Here is a 15,601-nt window from a genome sequence, read left to right on the forward strand (position 1 = left end):
CAAAAATACTTTATGAAATTACATACATCCTTATTCTGAAAAGAACGTATAAGTGTATCTGTAGTCAGTATCCTGTGTAATGGTCAGCCACAGTATGCATTCCTGTTTATGTCAGGTGCAAGACAGGATTTTTCTTGTCACCACTATGTAGCAGGATTTTGTAAGTGCTCGTCAACATCATTAAACAAGAAATGAAATAATAAAATTGTTGATGGGACTAGAGTACCAAACAGTATAGCTCATTAGCTCGGCCAGGCTTACCTCTTCAGTCTTACCGTTTAGTCATACCACAACCACCACCACCATCACCAGGAGGGGCTAAATTTCGTGGCATCTTTTTCTCTCAAAGCAATGTTTTAAATATGGATGTTGTGCATATCCTCTTTAAAAGAAAAAAATTATTATGAAGTCCCACTTGTTATTTTTATTATAATGTAACTTTAATATGTGCCTTTATAAAATTAGCTATCATCACTCTATAGTCCCATAAGGAATTTACAAATTAAATGGAAGCAAGACCACAGAACGAAATAAAAATTAACATTAATGTGGTGGGTGATATTTTGTTGGCATAGATGGCTGTGGATCTAATTCTATGTTTAATCTGATTTTCTATTTTTATTTCAATAACACTAATGCAAAGAATGCATTCTGTTAGATAAGTATCATGTATAAAAGAATGTAATTTCAAAGAATTGTTTGCTAGTACAGGATAATCAGAACTGATACCTAATTGAAACTTTATCAGCGACAAGCCTCAGATGCCAATAACGTAATCTTATCCAATTATTGTTAGAATTGGCAACAGAGAAAAATTTTAATTATATATTTAAATATTAAACTATAGTGAACAATTGCAAGTTGTATAGCCAAATAAGCAGGATGTATATATACTGTTTCTGCTTGCAGCATGGACACAGTACTGGTGAGAATATAGCCCAGATTCTTTTGAGTTCTGCATGTCTGTCTGTATTGTATGCCCTGGGATGATTCAGAGCTCCTTCCACTCTTCTATTTTGGAGTTAACTCAAACCTTCATGAGACATACCGTGACTCATTTGGCCTTCATTTGATGTGAATGAATGCAATTGTAAATTTGAAACCTTGGGAATCAGTGAATCACAATTAAGGAAGTTACTTTATCGCACAGATGCTCAGAACCTTGAATGTGCTAGTGCACGTTATGATTCTGCAGAAGATGGATGTGTACTAGGCCTGTTTCTGGAGCGTGCTGCAGTTTGTTAATGGACAAGCTAAGGCACATCAGTCACATACTCTCAGTTGCTATAAATAAAATGTTTTTTCTAAGTTTCTTATGTCTTTGAAGTACTCATTTTTCCACCTCATGTTTTTTTCCCCTTTGTTGTAAGTGCTCTCTCTCTGTCTCTCTAAGGTACTTACTGTCAACAACGGGAAGTGGAGGCCATTACTGAAGGTGTTGAGGAAGATGAAGGATTTTGCTGTTGTGAACCTGGCCATATTCCTCATGTGCTTTCATTTAATGCTGCATTTAGCCAGCGTTGGCTGGCTTGGGAAGTGATAGTCACCAAGTATATTTTGGAGGGTTATAGCATCACGGACAATAGTGCTGCTTCTATGCTTCAAGTCTTTGATCTTCGGAAAGTACTCACCACTTACTACGTCAAGGTAAGAATATGTGCCTACTTAGATCTCCTAGTATCAGAGGCTCTTCTTGGAAAACACACACACACACACACTCACTTGTTTTTTTTAACTAGTGCTTTGCTACTGAATAGTGATTTAAATTCTCTAGTATCCAGTACAGTCAGTAAATTATACCTATGAAGGTCTTGCTGTTTCTTTCTTTAGTGAAATTTATTACCTTTGTTCATCAGTGTTAATAGCTATCACCTGTCGTGCATATCTTTTTAGGCACTGTGTTAAGGAATACATACACGCACGCATGTATATGTATGATGTGTATATCTTACCTAATTCTCTAAAGGAATATTATGTCCCTGTTTTATAAATAAACAATTTAGGATTAAAAGTTAATTTGGCCAAAGTCCTCTAACTAGCAAGTGGAGTTAGGGATTTAAAACCCAGGCTCGTCTGACTCCTGAGTCCTTGCTGTTAACCACTGCTTTGCACTGCTTTGCACTGCTTTCAACAAACTGAATGAAAGTAGTGCGAGATTTGGGAGGTCTCCAAAAACACCCTCACGTTTGATACCAATTGCAATTTCAGGGTCCCCAAGACCCTGAAACCACAATAAATAATTTGCTAGAAGGACTGACAGAATTCAGCAAAGCCATATACTCATGGTTAGAATTTATTACAATGGAAGGATACAGATTAAAATCCACCAAAGGGAGAGGCACACAGGTCAGGGTCTAGAAACAGTAAGGCATGAATTTCCAGTTCTCCTCTCCCAGTGGAGTTGGGCAGACAATGTTTATTTCTCCCACTAACGACATGAGGCAATACCTACAGAGTGTTGCCCACCAAGGAAGGTCACCTGAGCCTCAGTGTGCAGAGTTTTTATTAACACACAGTCATTTAGACTTGCTTGACCACCCACATGGCCAGCCTTAGTCTCCAGATCCTCTGCAGCTCATGGTTCTAAGCCTCCAGATAAATAAAGACTCTTCTATCAGGCAAGACATTGCAAGGGATTAGAGGTTACCTCCCAGAACCCAAGTGCAGAGACCAAACCTCTCTTTGGACAAGGTTAGTTCTTTACTGCACAAGTATTCTGTTTTTGCTAAAGATTTTACAGAAATTCAGCATGGTTATGACTGGGGGTTTACAGGTGAAGCCAACATTTTCAAGAGGAAAACGTGTGCTAAATCTTAATGATTCATGTATTATTACCTCTATGTACCACCTTATTTGTGCTGATTAGCTTGAAGCCTGAGTCCTCTGTTTAATGTTTGGTTAAACCCAACCTTAGGAAGCTAAAGAGATTGACTTTACAACATTTTTTAACATGTGTGTGTTTGTGGCATTTTCTATCTCTAAATATGTAGATTTCTATTGCTTTATTATATTTTTATAACTTGACATAGGATCACAAGATGGTTTAATAGCTATGAGTAATTTCTCAAATGCACTGCAATAAAGCATTTTCACCTCTCTTAAAAGGTCCTAAATTCAGTAGACCAGAATTGTTTTTAGACTATCCTAAAATCAGTAGACTGGAGTTGTTTTGAAGTTGCCTACCTGAATTTACTGTTGTGATTTTAAAAGTATTAAATTAAGTTTTTTTATCCAGGAAAGCCTGAGATATATTACTATAGCATTCTTAAAATAGTATACTTACAGTATTGAGCTGAATTAAATACATTTTTGATTCATTCTATGAGTATAAACAGTTGGAATTAATTTACCAAGGAATTGGAGTTGATTCAGATTGTGATTTAGCCTGAGGTATTTTTTTCTTTGCCTCATTAGGGTATCATTTATTATGTCACAACCTCTTCTAAACTGGAGGAGTGGCTAGCTAATGAGACGATGCAGGAAGGACTCCGTCTGTGTGCAGATCGAAATTATGTTGATGTGGACCCAACGTTTAATCCAAACATTGATGAAGACTATGACCACCGGCTTGCAGGCATATCCAGGGAGAGTTTCTGTGTGATTTACCTCAACTGGATAGAGTATTGCTCTTCCCGAAGAGCAAAGGTAGAGTTTATTTCATTTGTAACTCTGAATCTGTTTTTTTCCAAAGATAGAAAGAATATCTCTATTTGTCATTACAAGGTCAGTTTTTCTATACTTTCCTTTTTCTATCTGGTTAAGAGAACCTGTCTGGTTCATTAGGGTTGGGCCAAACCAACTCTGCCAAAACAGGTTAGAGAAAACGGCTCCCTCCGTCTTTCGTCAGCGGTGTCATAACCTCACTGTCCAAATAGCACCCCTCCGCCCTGTGAGTGCACATACATATACACAGATTTAGGTTGTAAATTACACGCAGCACCTTCTTAAAGACTGTGTGTTGGAGCGTCCCCAGCCCCAACCCCGCAAACGCACATACCAGACTCAAGGATAATTTAATATCTTTGTCCCAAATCCAAAGTCTAGACCAGTGCTAGTAGAATTTTCTGCAATGATGGAAACATTCTGTGTTCCAGGATGGTAATTACTAACCCACCACATGTGACAGATTATAAGACACTTAAAATGTAGCCAGTATGACTAAGGAAATGAATTTTTAAATTTTATTTAATTTTAATTGATTTAAATTTAATAACCCGTGTAGGCTAGTGGCTACCATACTGGACAATATTCATCCAGACTGTTGACTTTAAAATGTTAACATGGGTAGAAATGATGTAGGAATGTGTAAAAATGCAGATTCCTGGGCCTTGCCTGCGAGATTCTAATTCTGTAGGTCTAGGCTAGGGACCCAAAATCTGTATCATGCTGGATGATTATAATGCAAGGGGTTTGTAATCCACACTTCAGGATAACTTGTCTTATATCCTAAAGGTAAGCTAAGTTATAAACTTCATCAACTACTATTTTCCTTCTAGGTCCCATGGCTTCTTGTGGCAGCGTTGCTCCCCCGGTTAAACCCCCTGTACCATAACCACAGTACCAAGGCCTGCGATTCCAAAGCTAATTCCTCCACTACTATTGCTTTCCAAGCAAAAGTCTCGTGCAGTTGAACCACCAGCATCCTTTGTACAGGATTGCTCTGTACCTTGGGGCATAGTGAGCCACTTTGACAACCAGTGCCTTTATCATGATGTGGGATGTACACACTGACGGTCTTTAGATGTGGTTTAGTGTTTCCTTTACAGCTACTCAGTTAGGGTAAGGCACCCTATCATATCAGCCCGTTTCTCTTTACTTCATCAAAAAGAAAGGGAGCATCCTTGTAATTCCTCTCTGAAAGGTGGCCTTTGAGATTTTATACTGGATACACAGTAGATACTGAGCATATTTTTAAAGAAGGAATGAAGGATAGAATAAAATAACCTCATAAGTGCTCAGAAAAAGGACCAGCAGACAATGTCTGGAAATGGAGGCCCTCAAAGCTAATCTTCTGTTCTTTTAAACATGTAACAAGCAGTTTATTTTTCTTCATAAAGGAAATATACTTAGAATGCTTTGCATACTGCTCTCAAATCCTTGGACTTATTTCTTGGTCAGGGAGAGGGAAGAAGGGGGTGGTAGAGTGATTATATTGTTCTAATAGCCTTTCTCTGGCTTAGGCTATATTGTTTACTTTTGTTTGGTTTAACTATCATCACCTAGGCTAGGAACTGACTGTCTACCCACTCAGGAACAGGCTCCATCCTTCCTAAATTTAAGGAATAAATAATCTCTTAGAGATTATTGCTGAGGTCATGGATATACCTCAAGGAAGTCATCCTCTTAATTGCTGATAAATCATATTCAAAAGATTTACCTCCAAACTTGGTTATCCCCAGTCTCTTCAGAGAGCTTATTATCACTAGGTCAGTCTGGCTTCTTTTACTCTTGTAGTCCCCTCTAGAAGAAAATGATCAGGAAAATTAAAATGATCCCTTCATTCTCCAGCTTTTTAAGTTGAATAAGATTATCCCTACCTCCTTAAAACCATGTATTCTGTTTTCTGAATCCCAGAATAGCCTCTTCCCAGGGAAGGAAGGTAATTAAACCAGAAAGATTTGCTGACTCCAAATTCTGGTACTTTCACCTGAATGTTAATAAAGTTGCCTCCAGATTTTTTCCCATAATTTCCTTCCAAGATAGTTTTCTAACTTGCATATTACACAGAAATTTAAAAATCATTCTTTCCTCCTTCTCTTATGTATTCTAGGAGGAAATGATCTTTCATGTAATTAGCTGTACCTGTCTTCTGAAAAGCTTGAAATGATGTTTTTGTAAATGTAGCCTTGGATTAACTGCATTAAAACTACCTGGAATGCTAAATTGGAAGGATTCTTCTCAGCTTGACTTTGCTTTGTGCTTCTGAAATGACAATACATTTCTTTCACTGTTGTTGTTAGTATTAGCAAGAAGTCTGTGAGAATTTCGAATGCAGTTGAGGATGTAAGACATATGCCTTCTCCAGCAGTAACAAAATAGAGCTACCAGGGTTGAACCAATTTTTTCTTTCAGTACATTAACGATGTGGCTGTGCTGCCTTCTGGCTTGCATTGTTTCTGATGGATAATAAAGGCACATGTCAGAGGTATTGCAGGTTCTGTTCCAGACGACCACAGTAAAGCGAGTATCACAGAAAAGCGAGTCACACAAGTTTTTGATTTCCCAAACAATTGTAAATGTTATGTTTACACTGTGCTAAGTGTGCAATAACATTATGTCTAAAACTGTAACCATGTACATTACTTAATATAAAAATACTTTATTGCTAAAAAATGCTAACCATCATCTGAGCCTTCAGCAAGTCATAATCTTTTTGCTGGTGAACAGTTTGAAATATTTTGAGAATTACCAAAATGTGACCCAGAGACAGAAAAGTGAGCAAATGCTGTTGGAAAAAGTGGTGCTAATAGACTTGTTCAAAGCAAGGCTGCCACAAAGTTGTAAAAAACACAGTATATACAAAGCACAATAAAACAATGTATGCCTATATGTACCACATAATAATGTCCTTTTTAACTGGCTGCTTTTAAGATTTTCTCTTCATCACTAGTTTTAAGCTATTTATTTATTTATTTATTTAGCTGCACCAGATCTTAGTTGTGGCATGTGGGATTTTTAGTTGCAACATGCAGTCTCTTAGTTGTGGCATGTGGGATCTAGTTCCCTGACCAGGGATCGAACCCGAGCCCCCTGCATTGGGAGCTGGGAGTCTTAGCCACTGGACCACCAAGGAAGTCTCAAGCAATGTAATTATGATGTACTTTGGTACTGTTTTCTTCATGTTTTTTTTTTTTTAACTTTTATTGATATACCTTTAACAGACAATAAACAGCATATATTTAGAGTGTACAATTTGGTGTCCCAATCTCCCAATTCATTCCCCGCCAACCCTCCCCACTTTCCCCACTTGGTGTCCATGTGTTTGTTCTCTACACCTGTGTCTCTATTTCTGCCTTGCATTTCCTCTTTCAGAGTTGTTAGCATTTGCCTTATATATTGAGGTGCTCCTATATTGGGTGCATATGTATTTATAATTGTTATCTCTTCTTCTTGGATTGATCCCTCGATCTTTATGTAAAGTCCTTTCTTGTCTCTGGTAACATTTTTTATTTTAAAGTCTATTTTATCTGATGTGAGTATCGCTACTCCAGCTTTCTTTTGATTTTCATTTGCATGGAATATCTTTTTCCATCCCCTTACTTTCAGTCTGTATGTGTCCCTAGGTCTGAAGTGGGTCTCTTGGAGACAGCATATATATGGGTCTTGTTTTTGTAGCCATTCAGGCAGTCTGTGTCTTTTGGTTGGTGCATTTAGTCCATTTACATTCAAGGTAATTATCGAGATGTGTGTTCCTAGTACCATTTTCTTAATTGTTTTGTTGTTGTTTTTGGAGGTCCTTTTCTTCTCTTATGTTTCCCGCTTAGAGAAGTTCCTTTAGCATTTGTTGTAGGGCTGGTTTGGTGGTGCTGAATTCTCTTAGCTGTTGCTTGTCTGTAAAGCTTTTGATTTCTCCATTGAATCTGAATGAGATCGTTGCTGGGTAGAGTATTCTTGGTTGTAGCTTTTTCCCTTTCATCACTTGAAATATATCGTGCCACTCCCTTCTGGCTTGCAGAGTTTCTGCTGAGAAATCAGCTGTTACCCTTATGGGAGTTCCCTTGTATGTTACTTGTTGTTATTCCCTTGTTGCTTTTAATAACTTTTCTCTGTCTTTAATTTTTGTCAGGTTGACTACTCTATGTCTTGGCGTATTTCTCCTTGGGTTTATCCTGCCTGGGACTCTCTGCACTTCCTGGACTTGGGTAGCTATTTCCTTTCCCATGTTAGGGAAGTTTTCAACTATAATCTCTTCCAATATTTTCTCAGGTCCTTTCTCTCTCTCGTCTCCTTCTGGGACCCCTATAATGCGAATGTTGGTGCGTTTAACATTGTCTCAGAGGTATCTTAGGCTGTCTTCAGTTCTTTTCATCCTTTTTTCCTTCTTCTTTTCCACATCAGTGATTTTCACCATTCTGTCTTCCAGGTCGCTTATTCGCCCTTCTGCCTCAGTTAATCTGCTATTGGTTCCTTCTAGTGTATTTTTCATTTCACTTATTGTGTTGCATATCTCTGTTTGTTTGCTCTTGAATTCTTCTAGGTCTTTGGTAACCTTTTCGATCTTTGCATCCAGTCTTTTTTCAAAGTCCTGGATCATCTTCACTATCATTATTCTGAATTCTTTTTCTGTAAGGGTGCCTATCTCTTCTTCATTTAGTTGTTTTTCTGGGGCTTTATCCTATCCCTTCATCTGGTACAAAGTCCTCTGCTTTTTCATTTTCTCTGTCTTTCTGTGGCTGTGGTTTTCAGTTCCACAAGACAAAATAGTGCTGACACTGCTTGATCCTGCTGTCTGCCCTCTTGTGGAGGAAGCTGTCTAGGAGGCTCCTGTGTGCTTCCTGATGGGAAGGACTCTGTTTTCTTCATGTTTCTTGTTCTTGGAGTTTATTGAGCTGCTTGAATCCCTATAGTATATCATTTTCATCAGATTTGGAAATATTTCAGTGATTATTTTTTCAATTTTTTTTTGTCTTCCTTTTTCCCTTTTTCGGGAAACTCCAATTACATTTATATTAGGCTGCCTGAAGTTGTCCTACAGCTCACGGATGCTCTGGGCTTTTTTGTTTGTTTGTTTTAAGTCTTTTTTTGTCTCTGGTTTAATTTTGCAGTTTTGATTATATTTGTTAGATCATTTATTTTTTGTTTTGCGTTGTTTAATATGCCGTTAATCTCATCCAGTGTGTTTTTTTATTCTTAGACATTGTATCTTTTGTATTTCTTGAGGTTTAATTTGTCTTTTATTTTATTTATTTATTTATTTATTTCCACACTGCTCAGCTTTCCGGATCTTAGTTCCCTGACCAGGAATCGAACCCAGGCCCCTGGCGGTGGAAGCGTGGAGTTGTAACCACTGGACCACCAGGGAATTCCTTGTGTATATTATATTGGATTGGCCAAATAGTTGTTCAGGTTTTGCTGTAAGATGTTACAGAAAAATACAAATGAACTTTTTGGCCAACCCAGTATAAACCTTCCATGTCTCTACTTAGCATGCTGTCATTCCTCTAGCTTTCTGAACTTATGGAATGCAGTTATAATAACTCCTTTAATGTCCTTGTTGACTAATTCTAACATCTGTGTCATTTTTGGGTCAGTTTTGAATAATTGATTATTTTTCTAATTGTGGGTCCTATTTTCCTGCTGGTTTGCATGCCTGACAGTTTTTGATTGGATGCTAAATTTGATGAATTTTACCATAGTGATTGCTGGATATTTTTGTATTCCCATAAATATTATTGACTTTATTCTGTGACACAATTAAATTCTTGGGGCAGTTTGATCTTTTCAGGGTTTACTGTTAAGCTTTCTTAGGAGGGGTCAAAGCAGCCTTTAGGCTGGGGCTAATTTTTCCCTATTACTGAGAGTATTCTTTTGAGCACTCTAGCCAATCATGGAATTTTCCATTGTTCCTTTCTGCTTTTTTTCCGATGATTCTTTTCTCAGCCTTGGGCGTTTGCTGCATGTGCTGATCAGTAATCTCCTGGACTTAAGAGGGATCCTCTGCAGTTCTCCAGAGCTTGCTCTCTGTATGTAGCTCTCTCCTTGCCACTTTGCCCTGCGAACTCTCGCCACCTTAACTTCCCCAGACTCTCAGCTGTCTCTCAACTTGAAGACCTCTAGGCTCTACCTGTATTCCTCTTCCTTGTACTACAGCCTGGAAACTCTTGTAGGGTTTCCCATTTCTCAGGGATTAGTATCCAGTGTCTCCGATATATTCTTTTCTTGGCCATTTCAGGTGCAAGGGTAAATCCGGCTTCTATTACTCTGTCTTGGCCAGCTGCATAAGCCTGAACTAAATTTAAAAAAAAATTTTTTTGGACCACCCTGGCGGTCCAGTGGTTAAGACTCCATGCTCCCACTTCAGAGGGCGTGGGTTCAATCCCTGGTCAGGGAACTAAGATCCCATGTGCCACGTGGCACAGCCAAAAAAATAAATTTTTTTTTCCCATCACAAAAGCAACACATTTTCTTTTTTTTTTTTTAAGAACTTTTATTGAGATACAGTTAACATACAATAAGCTGCGTATATTTAGAGTGTACAATTTGGTATCCCAATCTCCCAATTCATTCCCTCCCAACCCTCCCTGCTTTCCCCACTTTGTGTCCGTATGTTTGTTCTCTACATCTGTGTCTCTATTTCTGCCTTGCAAACTGGTTGCTTTGTACCATTTTTCTATATTCCGCATGTATGTGTTAATATGTGATATTTGTTTTTCTCTTTCTGACTTACTTCATTCTGTATGACAGTCTCTAGGTCCATCCATGTCTCTAAAAATGTCCCACTTTCATTGTTTTTTACAGCTGAGTAATATTCCATTGTATATACCTACCACATCTTGGTTTTGTTTTTTGTTTTTTGTTTTTTAGCTCTTTATTGGAATATAATTGCTTTACACTCTTGTACCAGTTTTTGAGGTACCACATCTTCTTTATCCATTCATCTGTCGATGGACATTTAGGTTGCTTCCATTTCCTGGCTATTGTAAATAGTGCTGCAGTGAATATTGGAGTGCATGTGTCTTTTTGAATTATGGTGTTCTCTGGATATATGCCCAGTAGTGGGATTGCTAGGTCATAAGGTAACTCTATTTTTTGTTTTTCAAGGAACCTCCATATTGTTCTCCATAGTGCCTGTATCAATTTACATTCCCACCAACAGTGCAAGAGCGTTCCCTTTTCTCCACACCCTCTCCAGCATTTACTGTTTGTTGATTTTTTGATGATGCCCATTCTAACTGGTGTGAGGTGATACCTCATTGTCGTTTTGATTTGCATTTGTCTAAGAATTAGTGATGTTGAGCAGCTTTTCATGTGCCTCTTGCCCATCCATATGTCTTCTTTGGAAAAAGGCCTATTTAGGTCTTCTGCCCATTTTTTGATTGGGTTGTTTGTTTTTTTGATGTTGAGCTGGATGAACCGTTTATCTATTTTGGAGATTAATCCTTTGTCTGTTGATTCATTTGCAAATATTTTCTCCCATTCTGAGGGTTGTCTTTTCGTCTTGCTTATAGTTTCCTTTGCTGTGCAGAAGCTTTGAAGTTTCATTACGTTCCACTTATTTTTGTTTTTATTTCCATTATTCTAGGGGGTGGATCAAAAAACATCTCGCTGTGATTTATGTGGAAGCATGTTCTTCCTTTGTTTTCCTCTAGGAGTTTTATAGTGTCTGGCCTTACATTTAGGTCTTTAATCCATTTTGAGTTTATTTTTGTGTATGGTGTTAAGGAGTGTTGTAATTTCATTCTTTTACATGTCGCTGTCCAGTTTTCCCAGCACCACTTATGGAAGAGGCTGCCTTTTCTCTGCTGTATATCCTTGCCTCCTTTGTCATAGATTAGTTGACTGTAGTTTATCTCTGGGCTTTCTGTCCTGTTCCATTGATCTATATTTCTGTTTTTGTGCCAGTACCATACTGTCTTGATCACTGTAGCTTTGTAGTATAGTTTGAAGTCAGGAAGCCTGCTTCCACCAACTCCATCTTTCCTTCCCAAGATTGCTTTGACTATTCGGGGTCTTTTGCATTTCCATACAAATTGTAAAATTTCTTGTTCTAGTTCTGTGAAAAATGCCATTGGTAATTTGATAGGGATTGCATTGAATCTGTAAATTGCTTTGGGTAGTATAGTCATATTCACAATGTTGATTCTTCCAATCCAAGAACGTGGTATATTTCTCCATCTGTTTGTGTCATCTTTGATTTCTTTCATTAGTGTCTTGTAGTTTTCTGAGTACAGGTCTTTTACCTCCTTAGTTAGGTTCATTCCTAGGTATTTTATTCTTTTTGTTGCAGTGGTGAATGGGATTGTTTCCTTAATTTCTCTTTCTGATCATTCATTGTTAGTGTATAGAAATGCAAGAGATTTCTGTGTGTTAATTTTGTATCCTGCAAGTTTACCAGATTCACTGATTAGATCAAGTAGTTTTCTGGTGGCCTCTTTAGGATTTTCTATGTATAGTATCATGTCATCTGCAAACAGTGACAGTTTGACTTCTTTTCCAGTTTGGATTCCTTTTATTTCTTTTTCTTCTCTGATTGCTGTGGCGAGGACTTCCAAAACTATATTGGAGAGAGTGGACATCCTTGTCCTCTTCCTGACCTTAGAGGGAATGCTTTCAGTTTTTCACCATTGAGAGTGATGTTTGCTGTGGGCTTGTCGTATATGGCCTTTATTGTGTTGACGTAGGTTCCGTCTGTGCTCTGGAGAGTTTTTATCATAAATGGGTGTTGAATTTTGTCAAAAGCTTTCTCTGCATCTATTGAGATGATCATATGGTTTTTATCCTTCAATTTGTTAATATGGTGTATCACATTGATTGACTTGCATATATTGAAGAATCCTTGCATTCCAGGGATAAACCCCACTTGATCATGGTGTATGATCCTTTTATGTGTTGTTGGATTCTGTTGGCTAGTATTTTGTTGAGGATTTTTACATCTAAATTCAACAGTGATATTGGTCTGTCATTTTTTTTTTTTTTTTGTAGTATCTTTGTCTGGTTTTGGTATCAGGATGATGGTGGCCTCATAAAATGAGCTTGGGAGTGTTCCTTCCTCTGCGATTTTTTTGGAAGAGCTTGAGAAGGATGGGTGTTAGCTCTTCTCTAAATGTTTGATAAAATTCACCTGTGAATCCATCTGGTCCTGGACTTTTGTTTGTTGGGAGATTTTTAATCACAGTTTCAATTTCATTCCTTGTGATTGGTCTGTTCATATTTTGTATGTCTTACTGATTCAGTCTTGGAAGGTATACCTTTCTAAGAATCTGTCCATTTTATCCAGGTTGTCCATTTTATTGGCATTTAGTTGCTTGTAGTAGTCTCTTATGGTGCTTTTTATTTCTGCGGTGTCCGTTGTAACTTCTCCTGTTTCATTTCTAATTTTATTGATTTGAGTGCTCTCCCTCTTTTTCTTTTTTCTTCTTTCTTTTTTTATAAGTTGAGGAAGATATGTATTGAGATTCTTGATCAAATCTTTTTTTTTTTTTTACTATTTATTTATTTATTTATTGGCTACGTTGGGTGTTTGTTGCTGCATGCAGGCTTTCTTTAGTTGCAATGAGCAGGGGCTATTCTTTGTTGTGGTGCACGGGCTCCTCATTGCCGTGGCTTCTCTTGTTGCAGAGCACAGGCTCTAGATGCATGGGCTTAAGTAGTTGCAGCACATGGGCTCAATAGTTGTGTCTCACGGGCTCTAAAGTGCAGAGTCAATAGTTGTGGTGCACGGCTTAGTTGCTCTGCGGCATGTGGGATCTTCCTGGAGCAGGGACTGAACGTGTGTTCCCTGCATTAGCAGGTGGATTCTCAACCACTGTGCCATCTAGGAAGCCCTCTCCCTCTTTTTCTTGATGAGTCTTGCTAGAGGTTTATCAATTTTGTTTATCTTCTCAAAGAACCAGCTTTTAATTTTATTGATTTTTGCTGTTTTCTTTGTTTCTATTTCATTTATTTCTGCTCTCATCTTTCTGATTTCTCTTCATCTACTAACTTTGGGTTTTGTTTGCTCTTCTTTCTCTAGTTTCTTTAGTTTAAGGTGAGGTTGTTTATTTGGGATTTTTCTTGTTTCTTGCAGTAGGATTGTATTGCTATAAACTTCCCTCTTAGAACTGCCTTTGCTGCATCCCATAGGTTTTGGATTGTTGTGTTTTCATTGTCATTTCTCTCTAGGTATTTTTTGACTTCCTCTTTGATTTTTTTTCAGTGATCTCTTGGTTATTTAATAGCATATTGTTTAGCCTCCATGTGTTTGTGTTTTTTACAGTTTTTTTCCTGTAATTGATTTCTAATCTCATAGCGTTGTGGTCAGAAATGATGCTTGATATGATTTCAATTTTCTTGAATTTACCAAGGCTTGATTTATGACCCAAAATGTGATCTATCCTGGAGAATGTTCCATGTGCACTTGAGAAGAAAATGTAATCTGCTGTTTTTGGCTGTAATGTCCTATAGATATCTATTAAATCAAGCTGACTTATTGTGTCATTTAAAGCTTGTGTTTCCTTATTAATTTTCTGCCTGAATGATCTGTCCATTGGCGTAAGTGTGGTGTTAAAGTCCCCCACTATGATTGTGTTACTGTCATTTCCTCTTTCATAGTTGTTAGCATTTGCCTTATATATTGAGGTGCTCCTATATTGGGTGCATATGTATTTATAATTGTTATCTCTTCTTCTTGGATTGATCCCTCGATCTTTATGTAAAGTCCTTTCTTGTCTCTGGTAACATTTTTTATTTTAAAGTCTATTTTATCTGATGTGAGTATCACTACTCCAGCTTTCTTTTGATTTTCATTTGCATGGAATATCTTTTTCCATCCCCTTACTTTCAGTCTGTATGTGTCCCTAGGTCTGAAGTGGGTCTCTTGGAGACAGCATATATATGGGTCTTGTTTTTGTAGCCATTCAGGCAGTCTGTGTCTTTTGGTTGGTGCATTTAGTCCATTTACATTCAAGGTAATTATCGAGATGTGTGTTCCTAGTACCATTTTCTTAATTGTTTTGTTGTTGTTTTTGGAGGTCCTTTTCTTCTCTTATGTTTCCCGCTTAGAGAAGTTCCTTTAGCATTTGTTGTAGGGCTGGTTTGGTGGTGCTGAATTCTCTTAGCTGTTGCTTGTCTGTAAAGCTTTTGATTTCTCCATTGAATCTGAATGAGATCGTTGCTGGGTAGAGTATTCTTGGTTGTAGCTTTTTCCCTTTCATCACTTGAAATATATCGTGCCACTCCCTTCTGGCTTGCAGAGTTTCTGCTGAGAAATCAGCTGTTACCCTTATGGGAGTTCCCTTGTATGTTACTTGTTGTTATTCCCTTGTTGCTTTTAATAACTTTTCTCTGTCTTTAATTTTTGTCAGGTTGACTACTCTATGTCTTGGCGTATTTCTCCTTGGGTTTATCCTGCCTGGGACTCTCTGCACTTCCTGGACTTGGGTAGCTATTTCCTTTCCCATGTTAGGGAAGTTTTCAACTATAATCTCTTCCAATATTTTCTCAGGTCCTTTCTCTCTCTCGTCTCCTTCTGGGACCCCTATAATGCGAATGTTGGTGCGTTTAACATTGTCTCAGAGGTATCTTAGGCTGTCTTCAGTTCTTTTCATCCTTTTTTCCTTCTTCTTTTCCACATCAGTGATTTTCACCATTCTGTCTTCCAGGTCGCTTATTCGCCCTTCTGCCTCAGTTAATCTGCTATTGGTTCCTTCTAGTGTATTTTTCATTTCACTTATTGTGTTGCATATCTCTGTTTGTTTACTCTTTAATTCTTCTAAGTCTTTTGTAAACTTTTCTTGCAACTTTTTGATCTTTGCATCCAGTCTTTTTTCAAAGTCCTGGATCATCTTCACTATCATTATTCTGAATTCTTTTTCTGGAAGGGTGCCTATCTGCTCTTTATTTAGTTGTTTTCCTGGGGTTTTATCTTGTCCCTTCATCTGGTACAAAGTCCTCTGGCTTTTCA

The 15,601-nt window shown here is 37.8% G+C and overlaps 1 protein-coding gene across 9 annotated transcripts in view; it reads left to right on the forward strand.

Annotated features, from left to right (window-relative positions):
- PCNX1 (pecanex 1) overlaps nucleotides 1-15,601 on the forward strand; it is a 171,357-nt gene that overhangs the window by 133,630 nt on the left and 22,126 nt on the right. For all 9 annotated transcript variants that reach the window (XM_057734000.1, XM_057734003.1, XM_057734002.1 and 6 more), the window contains 2 exons: nucleotides 1,394-1,647; nucleotides 3,415-3,645. In XM_057734000.1, coding sequence (XP_057589983.1) covers nucleotides 1,394-1,647; nucleotides 3,415-3,645 — 485 coding nt within the window. The remainder of the gene's footprint in view (nucleotides 1-1,393; nucleotides 1,648-3,414; nucleotides 3,646-15,601) is intronic.

Source organism: Hippopotamus amphibius, chromosome 4, assembly GCF_030028045.1.
Source record: "Hippopotamus amphibius kiboko isolate mHipAmp2 chromosome 4, mHipAmp2.hap2, whole genome shotgun sequence".
NCBI classification, from domain to species: Eukaryota; Metazoa; Chordata; class Mammalia; order Artiodactyla; family Hippopotamidae; genus Hippopotamus; species Hippopotamus amphibius.